This window comes from Ascaphus truei, chromosome 4 (assembly GCF_040206685.1).
Source record: "Ascaphus truei isolate aAscTru1 chromosome 4, aAscTru1.hap1, whole genome shotgun sequence".
In the NCBI taxonomy this organism is placed as follows: Eukaryota; Metazoa; Chordata; class Amphibia; order Anura; family Ascaphidae; genus Ascaphus; species Ascaphus truei.
The window spans coordinates 405,652,580-405,669,043 of NC_134486.1; the positions used below are offsets into that span (position 1 = coordinate 405,652,580).

The 16,464-nt window shown below is 41.4% G+C and overlaps 1 protein-coding gene across 1 annotated transcript in view; it reads left to right on the forward strand.

Moving 5' to 3' along the window:
• MTMR9 (myotubularin related protein 9) overlaps nt 1-15,739 on the forward strand; it is a 29,818-nt gene extending 14,079 nt beyond the window's left edge. The window contains exons 5-10 of the mRNA XM_075598701.1: nt 1,701-1,918; nt 4,207-4,368; nt 6,617-6,758; nt 10,804-11,024; nt 11,632-11,783; nt 14,976-15,739. Of these exons, the coding sequence (XP_075454816.1) occupies nt 1,701-1,918; nt 4,207-4,368; nt 6,617-6,758; nt 10,804-11,024; nt 11,632-11,783; nt 14,976-15,139 (1,059 nt within the window). The 3' untranslated portion in view covers nt 15,140-15,739. The remainder of the gene's footprint in view (nt 1-1,700; nt 1,919-4,206; nt 4,369-6,616; nt 6,759-10,803; nt 11,025-11,631; nt 11,784-14,975) is intronic.
• The last annotated feature ends 725 nt before the right edge of the window (nt 15,740-16,464 follow it).

The following is a 16,464-nucleotide window of genomic DNA, read 5'->3' on the forward strand; positions in this document are numbered from 1 at the left end:
TAGATGAGGTTGAAAAAAACACATATGTCCATCAAGTGCAACCTATGTTAAACTTAGACGATAGACACTTATCCTATGCAGTATTTGTAATTACAGTATATTGATCCAGGGGAAAGCCAGCAAAAAACCCTAGTGAAACCTTATCAAATGATGTTTTATAAGGAGGGGAAATTTTTTAATTCCTTCCTGACTCCAATAATAGCAATCAGGTTTCTCCCTGGATCAACATCCTTCCCATGTTTACTTATTTGGTATATCCCTGTATTCCTTCCTAGAAATATGTCCAACCTTTGGCTTATAGCAGAACACTCCTTGGTAAATATAGGCATAAATCTTGACTTGAATCCACTGACGGTATTGTGCATGCTGTAGGAGTACTTGCTGTGAAATTGAGTTGTAAATCTTCATGACCTTGGTTTCTCGGGCCCCAGCTCATTATGCTTTGAAGCTGCCGTTCCCATGTTAGGGGAAAGTTCCGCTGTATCCAAATTAAATTGAACACTTCCTCAGCAAGGGGGGGCCTGGTCCACAGCGCATTGAATAAGAGGGGCTTCATTCTATGTGAACATATTCTGGCTGTCATAACCTAAATGCAACACCTGAGTGCAACTACTTTTCAAGCCTTTGCAAAGGTATTCCATCCATAATTGTATTTAAAAAATGCGCAGAATCGAAGGGTGAATTGACCAGGGCTGCCTAACAGCTGTGCCATGCGCTGACCACTCCTTTTTTTTTTTTTTTGGTCCACAATTCATTTGCTCTGGGAGGAAAGTGCATTTTGTATTGCAATATTCTGTGGATCTAAATGAATGAATCGCATAAATAATTGAATCTCGTTTTGATGGGCAGCTTGCTTTTATTCGTGGATTCTGATTCAGATGAGGCCATTTCTCCAGCATTTGTCAGCAGGGTTTTATTGCAGGCCAGCAACTAATTAATTGAGGTCCAGCTCTCCATGCACCGAGAATAAGTTCATCAATCACAAGTCTGTGTCCGTCCCATCCTATCGCCTCCCTCTGGGACAGCCATGTTCTGCTTCATCACTGCCTGAAAGCTAATGTCTGGCCAGACTTCTCTGCCTAAATCTTTTTTTTTTGCAATATTTGAAAAATCTAATTTCTTACATCATTGAGCATAATTAAAGAATTCCCAAGCTAAGAAGTTGAGATGTTGTTTAAACTAATGTCTCACAATAACCCATGTCTTTCACTCCACTTTTTCTGTATAAGCCAATAGGTTTTTGGCAGTCAATTTTAAAATGCAGATGTTACCAGCTTTCTTGTTCCTGCTGGTGCGTATGTTTTGTGTGTGCATTGTGATATTCTGCACCGACATTGCCATTGAATCCTGTGGAAACGCTGTAATAATCTGAGCTATTCCAGGTTATGTGGTGTTATCTGGGGGTACAACGCCACACGCCACATCTGCACATAAAGGGGGCGATGCTTCGTCCCAAAGCTCTTGCACATATTTGAATGGAAAAAATAGTAATTGATGAGTATAGTGTTTGACTCCTATACATTAAAACTTGGGCGCTACTGCTATAAATGTTCCTAAACAACAGTTGGTTTCTAAAAGTTGTCAGTGTAATACATTGATAAACTGCAGTTGATAATACAGAACATTTTTACGCACATGTACAGTAGCGTGGAAAGTACTTGCTGACAATCCTTGTAATAAACGCCCTTTTTTTCTTTAAGGTGATAATGCGCAGTAGCCAGCCTTTAACGGGTACGAACGGTAGACGCTGCAAAGAAGACGAGAAGCTTATTAATGCCACATTGAGAGCAGGGAAGCGTGGCTATGTCATAGATACACGTTCCCTGAATGTGGCCCAGCAAGCTAGAGCTAGAGGAGGTGGATTTGAACAGGAAGCGTACTATCCACAATGGAGAAGAATTCACAAGTCCATTGAACGGTAACACTTTCTAGTAATTACATCTTCAATGCATCGCTGAAAAATTGGGGGGATAAAAATGGTAAAATTCTGATGGTTATGCTTTTAAAATCAATTATTTCCTATTTGTTTTTGATCCAATGAGTCTGCTTTTCGATATGCCTTTTACATTGATCTTTTAAAGTGCTCCGTCTGATGTCCCAGATACTTGTAGAGGCAGTTTCTTCACAACATGATTTGCAGTAACCGTGTTTACCCATCTTAATAGCTGTGGAAACAATCTTTTGAGTAGTTGCCATATTCTAGATCTGGGGTCTCCAAACTCAGTCCTCAAGGGCCGCCAACAGGCCGGCTTTTATGGATATGCCTGTTTCAGCACAGGTGGCTCAATCCGTTCTTCACTCTGGGAAGAAGCCCCCTTTCAGGGCGAAACGCGTCGAGTGAGGAGACCGCTCTAAAAACCTCCTGTTCACCTTTATTTTAGGACCTTGCCTCGGCTTTATGTGCTGTGGGACTTATTGGTCCTGTTTCTTCTGGACTGCGAGTGATACGTGATTCAGGTCAAAGGCTGAGCCACTGATTGAGCCACCTGTGCTGAAACAGGGATATCCATAAAAGTCGGCCTGTTGGCGGCCCTTGGGGACTTGAGTTGCTGACCAATCACGCGTAGAGGTCACGTGAGGCTGCTCCGTGGATCTTCAGAATTCAAAGTTGGCGTCCGTAAGAGTGAGGGTGTTCCCGCAGCACAATTGAGTAGATCGGGTCCGGATCTTTGTATATCACTGCATTTACCTGACCACCGGAGCTCTCCGGCTTCCTTCCTTATGTGATAAGGGCAATTGTGAGTTTAGTTATTTTACTATATTTTTGTTTCACTTTATTATGTTTGTCATTTATGGTATTGCCTACAACTGTTTTTAACAATATATGTTATACCCTAGGGTTTTAAATAAACTAAATAGCTACTTATTGCGCCTATTCTGCCTTTCTTTTTCTGAGTTTGGAGACACCTGTTCTAGATTATGAATTTGTTTATATATTTTCCATGTCAATATGACCTATATGGAAACAAAAGAAAATAGGGGGAGCAGGGGGTCAGTGCTGGCCCCCTGCTCCCCCTATTTTCTTTTGTTTCCATGTACTTTAAGGGTTTGGATACCCCTTTCTGGGGTTGAGCAGAGGGACTCACTAGAATTTACGGACTCCACTGTGAAAGACCACATTTATTGGTTTGGATTGGGTATTGTATTGTACCCTCCACCCTGACCTAATATTCTAAAGGTAAGCGCCCGGTTGTTTGTTTGCAATATGACCTATAGGCTTAAAGTATTTGTTTTCCTGTGGGGGAAATCTGTTTGGTTTCTCACACACATGCACAAGCCACTGTTCAACATGCTGTGTGCAACAGTCGTGCCATGCGCTTGCAAAGATTGTCTTCTTGTTTGGGGAATTTTTCTGAAGACTTCTTCACATTCTAACGATTAGGGCTTGTAGTGCCCTAAATCCCTCTCCCCGTGCTCTGGAGCCTCGTAGGACCGCTGCAGAACATTCACATCCCAGGAGTGCGGGTTTGTCCCTTGTAGCATCAGGTTGCTATGGCAGAATGCCAGAGCCGAGCAGCAGTGGGAGACTCTTCCCGTATGGCTCATTAAGGCTGCGGAGCGACAAAAGCCCACCCATAGAGGACAGATGTGTAGTACATGGGGAAAGGTGGAAACAAAGATTACACGAGTAAAAAAAGTATGAAGAAGGATGGAGTTCATGTGAAGAAGTGAGTTGGAGACTAAAAGATACAAGTAGGGTGTTGGAAAGATAGCGATATAGTAAAAGCTTCTCTATATCCCGTCCCACACCCGGCATCAGCAATTACATGTGAATCAATTAGAGAGCAAGGATTTTATTAATTCCTGGAATTTGAAACCATTTAGTATCTAATCAATCATATTTGTTTATAGTATTGGTTCCAGTGTAAAAAATGATACTGTATTTATTTTCTGGTGCTTGGTCTGGCTCCTTTATCTTTCTGGGTGGGATCTGTAGGGGCTCAGCCTCTCACCAGCGACCGAAGCAGGAAGAAAAGTAAACCCAAGTCCACCCTCCCTATTCATGAACCAGTACCGGGCCATACACACTTTGCTCCTAATTAATTCAGCTACATTCAAACGAATGGGGATGAAAGCTCCCCTGGCTGGGAGAAAATGCGCTCATAGCATGTTTAGTAGGAGCCATATTTGTGACCCGTATATAGTTTGTGTTTCACTGAGAATGTAATGACCCGCAGCTGGTTTTATTTTGTTGTTTTTCTGTAGGTACAATATTTTGCAGGAGAGCTTGATTAAGCTTGTAGAGGCCAGTAATGATCAATCTCACAACATGGACCGCTGGCTCAGCAAACTGGAGGCCTCAAACTGGTTGACTCATATAAAAGAAATCTTAACAACAGCTTGTCTTGCTGCCCAGTGCATTGACAGGTAAGGTTAGCCTGAAATGCTTAATACGTTGGAGATCAAACAAGACACCCATTAAACTTCTGAAGCAGAGAACTGCCATGCTGGGTAATGCAGGCTAATGTATAATATCTTCAGAATATTTTTTTTATTTTGGTACAGTCAAAGGTAGCACAGCTAAGAATTTATGAAATAATAGGTTTAAGCCAACGGTTCCTTCCATTACATGCAACGGACCGTAAAAATAACACAATCGTGTCTATAATCTTCCAACAGTACTATTCACCGTTACCACGGCGGGTTAGATAGCGAGACTTCAGTCACAAATGTATGTGGGTTCTGTGTGAGGCAGGAAGCTCTGCTGGGAAAATAAGGGCATTCTCAGTATAAGAAGCTAATACGTCTTCAGAGAGGCGCTGGAATAGGCATATTCTTAACAGCTTGCATGAGATGCCTGCAACACAATGCTATGTTTAGCTACAAGAGCATCTGTTTTGGGGAAAAAGCGAAAAATGCATGAATAATTTATTCAAGCAATGATTTGGTTTGCCAGATAAATTATCCAGCGAGTCATCTTTTTGAGTTCTACCAATCACCGGGGATGAGGAATATTTCAGTGTACTTTATAACGGTAAACCAAAAAAAACTATGAAGACCTTCTGTCTTTGGAACGTGCAACAGAAGAGCATTACATGCACCCAACATCATTTCACTGAAGGAACTACCTTCTCCCTTTTCTATCTCCATGCTTTATACGATGACCCCATTACATAACATGTTGAGCCGCATTGATTCACACATCTCTGCGCTTTCGGCGTTGGCATTCCTTCACCAATTTGACCACACACTACCTTTTTTAATTGAAAATTGATCCACCCCCCAGGATCATGCCACTGCAAGAAAAGATTGCCCAATTGTTCATTTTACCTAATCCTTCTCCATTGTTGCTAGTGTTCAGGGCTGAAACATTCTGGATTTGGTGTGATTTCTATTTTACCTAAAAGGCCTGTTTGTGCTTTTTTGGGAGTCTTTATTTCCATTGAGTTTTAGGTGAAAATTGGTACATTAGAACATTTCCTCCTATACATTTGGTTAGACTAATATGACTGCAACATTACTTTGCTCAAAAGACTGATGGCAGATCCTAACTTATTTACTTGCTGCACATAGCTTATGCATATACAACTACACAATTTGTGTTACTCCTTTCCAGTGGAAAATGCATAATTTATTATGGAAATCACAAAGCTAAGACGAAACAAGTAAAACTAGGGAAAGCTATGAACTCTCTTATCTTATCTCGCTATCTTACCTGCTCATGTCTGTTACCAGAACTCCCTCCTACTGTCTCTGTACGTTCTCCCTACCTACCAATTAGACTGTAAGCTCCTCGGGGCAGGGACTCCTCTTCCTTAATGTTACTTTTATGTCTAAAGCACTTATTCCCATGCTCTGTTATTTATTTGATTACCACATGTATTACTACTGTGAAGCGCTATGTACATTAATGGCGCTATAAAAATAGACATACAATACTCTTCTCTATCCCACACATCTTGACTGCTGTTTTGCCTTTCATAGTGCCCCTTACCCATGTAACTCCCAACACCCCTTCCCACCTCCACAATCTGTCAAGCTCCCTCTTTCCATCTTGAAAACCCTCCTGAAAAGTCATGGTAGCATTTCGATAGCCTTGTAAAATTACCACATGACCCATGACATACATGCTTATGGTCTTAATCTTGCCTATAAAATGTGCTCTTTCATCTGCTATTACTGTCTCCTTATACACCAGTTCGATTGTAAGCTCTTAAATCGAGGATGCTTGGCCCAATGTCAACTTTTAGGTATTATGCTTTTGTCCCTTCCTGTATTAGGTCTTGTATAATATGTTACGGACTGCATACCCTAGCTGGCACTATATACTGATCAAAAAAATAAAACTAAACCCAATGAATTCCTAGATTACTGCGTATCTTTAGCTTGAGGATGACCAATTGGTTCAGTTTCACTCCGAGGTTTACTTGGAGGTTGAATCGTGCTTCGTATGTTTTGGAGCTACAAATTGATCTCCAAATCGACTTGTAAATATGTGTCTAGTAAGTGCGCATGCACAAACCACGCGCTGGTTGAATGCCACCTATCATAAAATAGCGGTTATGTTGGTGTTTGAGATTTGTATTTGCTTTCTGATGATGTGACATGACTGCTTTTTGTATATATTATCGGTTGTAAGACTAATGTGCACCTGCCCTCATTCTCCTCATACCAGGGAAGGAGCTTCAGTGTTGGTTCATGGGACCGAAGGGATGGACTCCACACTTCAGGTGACTTCCTTGGCTCAAATCATCCTGGAGCCAAAGTGCAGGACCATTCGTGGATTTGAGTCTCTGATTGAGAGAGAGTGGCTACAAGTAAGAAACTAATACGTAGTGGCATAGAGATCAAGCGCGCACAGTCAGCCGCGATAGAGGTTCAGAATGGGATTGAAATGTTGGTGTCTCGCCTAAAACACCACAATTATACACATCTCCCTGTTGGTGTGCTTCTCCATGGGATAGTAATACAAACTGCCCATACAACAGCCTGCAGCTGCTCCCTTTCATATTATGAATAGGTTTTCTTAGTGGTTGCGCATGGTTTTTGCACGGATGATAAAATAAGTGTGGTACGTCCCTGCTGAAGTGGTGAATTCCCTGCATGCGGCTCTTCTTTTTCAACATACACATTTTGTATGTGTGAAGCAGTCGGCAGACAGTAGGACACCAGCATGGGAAACCTGTAAGCACACCACAGTGTAATATTTAGAAGTCATTCTGCCAGTGTGCAAAAGGTAGCTTTCTTGATTCTAATTTAATTCTGAAGTAAATACAGCCCCCCACTTAGGGGGGCATCGCAATTCTTTATAGTCCGTTTGAGAACGACTAAAATGAAATGCAATTATTTTGTTACACGAGCGTCAGACAGGAAAAGCGTTATAATATATGGCTGCATTAAATGAACAGCGGTTATACATTCAATTTACAGACATTTCATCGACAGAGAGATGCCCATAATCATATGTAATATTTACAGACCAGATTACAATTATTAGGAGAGGCCTGTGATGTGTTAGAGGCCCCTACCTCAAGGAGCTTACAATCTATAAGGCTGGATAAGTTGAAACACCGGGTACAGGGGATGAGAGGGTTGGTGAGTTTCAGATTGCAGTGAACCAGCTGTAACATCCTTCGGCTAACGCCTTTTGGGGCGACTCCAGGTGTTATGTCCCAGAGAGTCTTTGGTAGAAATGTGGGTAGGCCCACCCAGCAAAAATGCTGTGTGGAGAAGGTGACTAATTCCAGTTATTTCAAGCTGTCTGTCGGGTCTTGATGACATTAACTCTATCCATGCTAGTTTAGTGGACAGGAGCAGTGCAAGGGGAGCAGGGTGGGGAGACTCGTGTGGTATCATATCACAGGGTTTTTGATGAATGAATAGGTTTTCTGAGCAGTATTGTGAACCTGAGAAGATTTAGTTCAACAGAACAATGTAGGATGCTTTATTTCTCAGCAATGTAACTTCCAGCCACTACATTGTTCATGGAGAAAATTACATTATTTAAGTTGCAATTTTTTGAAAGGCCCAAAGTATACCAAGATGTCAAACATCACTTCCCTCCAATCAACGTGGATTAATTTCAGTGGCATATTTAAGGGCTTACATCTCACTAGCTGATGACCCAAATCTGACACCAATAAGTATTTTAGAATAATATTTTAAAGGAGTTCTGTAAACACGGTGAGCCGAGACATGGGGAGGGGTTTCATTTCCTCCGCCTGCTCCCTTTAGTCTGATGTCGTGGTCTGTTCAGCAAGTTCTTGCACAGGCAGATCCTTCTCTCTGCCCCATCTCCTTATCTTTATTGGCTCTCTGAGCACAGAATAGGCCAGGGATGGAAAGAAAAAAATACGAGTTACAACATCTGTTTAGAGCCCCCAGAAAACTCTGCCTGCAATTAATTTCCCCAAAAATACAAAAGCATGCAATCTTTTGCTACTAGTATAGTTACATTAGTTTAGCCAAGCTAATTAGACTGTAAAGAATTTAACAAAGTGCAGCTGCCAACATCTATCCACTTCACAAGAGCGGAAGACACACCAGACTGTACACAAATAAAGATTGTATTCTACATTTGCAGTGTTTTGTGTATTTACAGCGCCTTCAGATGTGTCTGGGTCCTGAAGAAGGTGGAATTACACAAACTTAATAAATGTTGAACAAAATCTTATTTTCTTTTCGTAAAGCCTCTTTAGTATATTCTACATACTGTATTACAAACAACGTGGACATGTACATTACAAGAAGCACAATCATGTTAAATGTTATCTGGCTAGCTATATGGCATTATCATTTGTGTGTATGCTGCTGTGCTTTGAAATGCATTTTCTATACTTAAAGGCCATAGAAAAACATAAAACGGTATGTATCAAAAGTAGATCGCGCCACAGGTAGCACCAATCATGTAGCCCAGAGCTGTCATGTGACAGCCATGGCGTCTTCTCCGCAGCTGATTACAATAACACAGACTCCAATCATGCAGCGCTAGAACAGCAAATGACTCGGATGAGCCCAAGCTGCGCGCAAGATCTCCGTTTGATTCGCCGCTTTGTGTTTATATTCTGCCTCTGCTCACTGCCGCACTATTCAATCTGGGAAGAAGCCCCCCTTCAGGGCGAAACGCATACAGTGAGAAAACCGCTCTAAAAACCTCCTGTTCACCTTTTATTTTGGGACCTTGCCTCTGCTTTTATGTGCTGTAGGACTTAGTCCTCTTTCTTCTGGACCTGTGAGTGATACCTGATTCAGCAGCAATGCCATCTTGCTATGGACTATTCACGCTTCCATTTAGCGGAGTATCACATGCTCTGTATAATATCTCCACAGTTATAATTTTTTGGCTGTTCTATTTCTATATTTTTACATAGCCTTCTTTTTTTATTGTAGTGTGGTTAGTTTGTTTGGGCATATAATTGGTTATTTTTTCATGTTAACCCTTTTTGTTCTTCCCCTGGCATAACCTATTATTATACGTGTGGATAAGCGTATTTAGTCTCATTTTATTTAGGTTTACCTGATTTAGGCTTTTTTCATTACACATTTATATATAGTCCTGACGAGGGGTTAATCCGCTTACTCTGGTCAGACCATCTTCATGTGGATTTTGGACAGGTCTAGTTCGCAAGGGGCATTTTTGCTTTCCCCATTATTCCCCTGAGCAGCAGTAAACATTATGCTAACCGCACTTGGTAGTAGTCAGCCCCTTTTGAATATTATTTAGGAGTTTTTTCAGTGTGTTCTCTCTGTTCATTTTAATATTGTATGTTTTATTAGTTGTTAGATTAAAATTCATTTTTTGATTAAATTCTTTATATTATATGTATTTGCGGTTATTTTTGAGTGCTCTTAGAAGGATTCTGTTTTTCTCTGTTTGTTAATCTATAGATATCTATACTATAGAGATCTCTAGATATATATCTATCTTTGCAACTAGGAAAACGTTGTTGTTTTTATCCACTCCATAATCTCAAAATTAAGGTGCATGCTGTGATTCTATCCTCACAAAGGCCCCTATTTAACATGCTGGGATAGAGAAAAGCTGTGTTGTGCTCCAAAACTTCCCGTCCAGTTGCTGTATTAGCTCCTAATGTGTATAGGAAAAGCCTATAATGGAATACCCCTATGGTATCAAATTATATTCAGTACACCTCCATAAAGACGACAAGACCCACAATAATTCGATTTAGCTGACAGAGATCCCACTGGCACTGTAGTAGGGAAATCCACACCTTCTGGTGTCCAGACACATAAGCATCGATGGGGTTAAATCATAAATGGTGTAAAGAAACTGAAGTGTCAATAACTCATGTTTTGATTGCAGCCTTTTGTCCTGGGGTTGGTGTGCCTCCATTTTCAGCTAGCATTGAATGGTAGAAAAAGAAAACAGAGCACTACTTCCAAAGGCTATGATAAGTCAGGCAAAAAGCGCACCCATAATAGAAAAAAATATCAAATTTATTGGATCAAGGTAAAAGCAGCATAATGGGACACAGCCCACACCTACGCGTTTCGAGCAGATGCTCTTTATCAAGGTTACATTTTTCTACTATTAACATGCTGGGAAACTGCCTTCAACGAATGTAAGATTTTAGCCCCGTTAAATTGAATGGAGCTGAACTCTTCCTTAGCAAGGCGAAGACGGCCTTGCAGCATGTTGTATTGATGACCCATACAGTGGTGGAACGGTAGCGATACCGAATGATGTGATTCCATTGAAGTGAATGAGCTTGCTACGAGCGTAGCCATGTTGGGAAGCCTCTTGGAACTTCTGCATGATGGGGATTTGCCTATCAACCTTTAGTTTGGTGTCAGACTTTTGTCCCTGGTATCTTAAATGATGTATGTGCCTTTGCCCCTTAGGCTGGACACCCTTTTCATCAGCGCTGTGCACAGTCTGCCTACTCAAACGGCAAACAGAAGTGGGAGGCCCCAACCTTCCTGCTCTTCCTGGACTGCGTGTGGCAGATTCTCCGCCAGTTCCCCTGCTCATTTCAGTTCAATGAGCGCTTTCTCATCATGCTCTTTGAACATGCCTACGCCTCTCAGTTCGGCACATTCCTGGGCAACAGTGAGTGTGAGAGGTTGGTGCAATGGTTCATGTTCCTTTTCTTTGTATGTATTTGTCACTGGGCGCAAGTGATCTCTCAGTACATGTGATTTAGGTGTTGTCATGCCAGCAAAACTGGTCAGCGTGTTACCTAGAAGGTGAAATTGTTGCTTCTTTTTATAGACCTATAGAGGATAATGAGGCCACATCTACCATAGAATGATCCTAATGTATTACGCATCATTGGAACGAAGATTCTTTATAAAAGTCACTAGATTGAGTTTATTTTTAATTGGCGTAATTGGCAACTACTGCATATTTTGTGGATTAATGTTGATTTTGGGTATTGTGGTGCCATTAATAGATTAGATGTAGATTGTGATGCCTTTTAGTGGATCAACATAAGTTCTTAATGTGCAGAGCTTTGTACACTATAATTTATGTATACAGAACAGTCCTGTTTATTAATTAAAAGGTACCACATGCTTGAACAATTCTGCACATTTTTTTTTCATGATCAATGTGGCTATGGATCACCTCTCTTTAAGGGATTTGGTGAGCAAACCCGTTTATATACCAGATGGGGCTGAATGATATATAGATATATATGTATATATTGGTCAATTCTATGTGTTTTTCAGGAGTAAGCTGAAGCTTCAGCAGAAGACTATGTCCCTGTGGTCCTGGGTGAATCAGCCAAATGACATTAACAAATTTACGAACCCTCTCTTTGAAGCCAACGGACTGGTGATCTGGCCATCGGTGGCACCTCAGAGTCTCCAGCTGTGGGAAGGTAAGCGCCGCTTGGCTGTATAGGACACACCAATTTGCTATTAAATGCTACAGCTCAACTCCATTATAACGCGATCCGCTACAACGCAAATCCGCTTATAACGCGATGCAAACGTGGCTCCCAATTTTTGTATTTATGAATACGTTACAACACGATTATTGGTTTCTTAAATACTTTATTGTACAATGCATACAATTGTACATTATTTCTAACGCGATCCGCTTATAGCGCGATGTGATTCTTTGGACCCCCAAGCACAGAGTTATAAGGGGGTTGAGCTGTATTAAATTGTACATTCAGACGTTTATGGCAAATATGAGACTGAAAGGGGGATTCTGCCTAAAATGAAAATTCCATGAGGTCAGTGGGATTTTTAATAGGTTAAATGTAGTTGGTTGATTCATTTTTAAAAGAATCAGATTGTTGTAAAATATTTATAATATATTTTTAAACATTTAAAGTATCATGGTAACCAAATTCTTTGGACAGTTTTCAGATCTTTACCTACAGTAATCACTTTTGTGATAACTTCACAATGCAATTTACCTGTAAATCCTATTTTGTAATGGCTTCTCTTTTCTGTTTGGTTGTAAAGTAATTTTGTTGCCGTCCTTAATCAAAATGGCGACGGGTAGAATGATCACTATCTCGATGAGCGTGAATCTTAGAGGATCCAGGGTAAGGAAGCCATATTATTTTTGCTAAATGATGCACGTAGGTAAAATGGTAATTTTAAGTGTGACTTCACTTATTTTTTTTAGCGAAAGACAATGGCCTTATTGCATGTTTTTTTTCATTTAGTGACTTCTGGCTATTGAAAGAACTAAAGGGTATTGCGACAAAAAAATGAATACAGTTTACTGATCAGTTTACCTCACTCATAATAATTATAATTATTATTATTAATTGCTATAGGCTCATTGTGTTATATCTGTATGATATTTTCGTCCGCTTGTTTCATGGAGTCCTTGATCTGTTATTTACTGCCATCACCGCCTTTTTAGTTTTTTCACGTTCAGTTTCCTACACCACTCGCTCTCCTCTGTATGTAGTGAGCACACGCCTTCGGCTGCCAAATTGTGAGGGTCCTTATTGGTTGGTTCGGGCCATTGAAGGGAATGGTCGTTAACACAGATTGACTATTGTACTTTTGTGGCCATGCGTCAATGTAATGACAGCTGTCTGACACTGCAGTATGTTGTTTTTGCTTATTCTGTAGTTGCTGACAATACACCCAGCACAGAGCAGTCGTATATAATCAGAATTGGGCAGGCAGTGGGATTCTTCAAAGCACTTTGCTTGCATTTTTTTAAATCTGCCTGTAGTGTGTTCGTAATATTCTCTTTGCACCAAGAAAACCTGCCTCCGTTTCTAATCACATTTTTCACTAAAAGTAATGAAATTGTGTTTTAACGCCGCACCTTGCTGCCGATTTTGTATTATTTTTTACATTTAATTTTTTTTTAAACACAGTACTGCCACATCCTGGGATCCCCAGGTTGAACGATACGACTGCATGGCCCCACCTTGCTCTGTCAGGCCGTAGAAAGGGGTGACATCCTTTGAGCTCAGTGCCGCGGGTTGAGTTGATCAGGTTTCCCCAGGATCGCCAGATTAAATAATGAAGAAAAAGTGTTCCTAGGGTAGGGGAAAGCTGCATTCATAACTGTGTAATCTTCTCGCCTTTTTCATTCTTCCTCGTGAAAATGACCAGTCCAGAAGCTGCTAAAAAATGTGAGATGAACTCTGTCCATGGGCCTATTATTCAATTCCTCCTAATTTTACCCACTGGGGAAACTGTGTGATCTGAAAAGTCATGTGGTACATACATGCCTATTTTATAGCAGCATTTGGACCTCGTTGTGCAATAGAAACACAATCGATCTGCAGCTGACTTGCCGTCCCTGTTCTTGGGAACAGCAATGAGATTATGCTATTTGATCACTTAATAAAAGAAATCTGTTGCACCTTTATTTACAGACACACAAAGAAAGTCCTTTACAAAGAAATGGCTGGCTCGCCGTTTTCGTTTTTGATTCGTGTTCTGTTTCTGCCTTTTTTCCTGATGTTATGAACTTGTGATGGAAGCGGCATACTCCACAGAAATGTCTACAGATATCAATAGGAGTCAGAATTGGAAAGAAGCCAACAAGGAAAACGTGTTGATGGCTTTCACGAATGTAAAAGTCCAGTGCCCAGGCATGGATCCCAGTAACTGAACTGTGTGTAACAGACTAAAGCAAAGAGCCGGCAAAGACGAGCACTCGCAAAAATAAAGCGATGAACCGTTTAATAATCAAAATGCATACCGGACCGTTTTTTGTATACTTCCTGGGACAGTAAGAATGTATTTTGATCATTAAACAGTTTATTGTTTGATTTTTCTGAGTGCTAGTGTGTACATACTCTTATTTTTGGGCTGACACAGTACAGGTTAAAGGCTTTAGACCAGGGGTAGCCAACTCCAGTCCTCAAGTGCTACCAACAGGTCAGGTATATCCCTGCTACAGCACAAATCTGTCAGCGACTGCCCCTGAAGGCCGGGTGCATGCTAGGAGCACCAGGTGTCACGCGCGCCTGTCGCTGGAGCGATCCCTGGCCTGTGGGATATGGAGGAGGAGACGCGACGGGGAGGCGTGCCCGTGACGTCACGTGAGTGGTTCATCCTCATTGGCTGAACCGCTCTTGCGACCCGGCCATGGAACAAAAATCAAATATTTTGACGCGTGAAAAATCATCCGTCCTCGTTGAGGTACGGCCATTTGTTTGCGTCGCACGCTCCGCCGCTCTCACCATGCCCAAGGCAGAGGTTCTCTGCTCCAGTCCTCAAGAACCCCCCCCCCCCCCCACACCCCAACGGGTCAGATTTTAAAGATAACCCAGCTTCAGCACAGATGGCTCAATCAGTCTTTAACTGAGCCGCTGATTGATTTGAGCCACCTGTGCTGAAGCAGGGATATCCTGAAAACCTGACCTCTTAATAGCGCTTGAGTGCTGAGTTGGCTACCCCTGCATTAGACCACACACACTTTAATACATAGTATTTATGTCCAAGAAAGAATATTGATGTGCCTTGCTTCTAACATTTCTTAGGCGTGCAGACAGATTACAGAGCATTTCTGTGGGGAACCTGCTGTATCTCGTATTAGACATGACTCCCTTCTACGTCTTCATCTCTTCCCTCTCTTGTAGGCGTTTTCTTCCGCTGGAATAGATCATCCAAGTATCTGGAAGAAGCCTACGAAGAAACCATCCACATCATAGAGTACAACAAAGACCTCCAGGTTAAAGTAAACGCATTGCGTCGGCAGCTGGCAGAATTGGAGACGGAGGCTGGGACGCTGGAGACTCCGTGATGTCGGAGCCGTCACTTAAAGCCATGAAACGCTTTGCCGTCAGCCGGTACAGCAGGGAAGGGCTTCACATTTACACTAAAATCTGTGACGCATGCACTACACTTATTTGTTACAATTGATCTAATAATTGTTTATCAATACATGTATTGAAGAAGCAAAGGAAGTTACTGGAGACAATGAGTATGAACAAACTGGTGTAATTATATTTCCCTTGTGAAGGCCCCACTCCTAAATGTGTGTCCGGCTTATAAAGGGAAAGGACCCTGTAAAGTTACGTGTATATGGTAATATATTCACTTGTCTTTGTGGTGCCAGTTTACATATCTCTCCTCCGCTATCTTAGATTAACGCATCAATTTTTATCTATTAAGAGCAAAACCCTTTATCTGCCACCAGATGGAGATGGGAAATAATTCACAGACTTTCTTGCCTCTCTGGCTGTTCCTGATGGGTATTATCTGGACAATGCTGTACTCCCACACTAGAAGAATTGCCATTTTTGCACAACTTTCGCATTAACTCATTCATTCCAGCCCGAGATATTTGTTTATCTATAGCCTTGTTATTTCTCTGTGTCTATAAATTGTTTTAAAACCACGAGTCTGTCTCCACTTCATAAATCTACTAGGGAAGCAACTTGGGAGTATGTGTCTCTTGGCCAACTCCCAAGGTTTGGCAGCAAAAGGAGAAACGGTAAAGTAGTTGAAAGAAACAGGTAAAGTGATTTGCATGGGGAAACCATCTGTTTTGGTTATTACGAATGATTTTATTATTGAATGCTTAATAATTTGTTTGAATTGTAGATTACTAGTTACTCTGCCTCTCTGTGTGTGTCTCTCTGTCTCCCAGGTACCTAGGAACCCTTGAGTTCCCTGGACATCCCTAATGGGTTCCCTGTAATTTTCAGGTCATTTTAAAAAATTGTATTAAATACAGAAGAATTTACAATGCATCTCAGACTCGCTGTTAGAGAGGGTTTGGGTTCTCTTCCCCAAGGCATTTAAATTCAATGTCGGGGGACCGCGAGAGACCGCTGCAACTCAACGAGATAAGGAGGCTTGGTGTGACGCGTCACCATGGCAACGTGGCATCATTTGCCGCTGGCAAAAAAGGTAAGGGGGTGGGAGCACTGGGGAGGAGCAGGCAGGAGGCGCAGCTCCAAAAGTTTGCGCACCCTTGCCTTAACCAAAAAAAGACCTTCCTGTTCTGTTTATAGAGTGTAGCTTTTTGTAACGTTCAAACTTTTATTTCTAAATTAATGCATTAAATATATCCGCTTCGAAATGAAAAGCTACATCAGTGCATATATATGTGTGTGTATATAT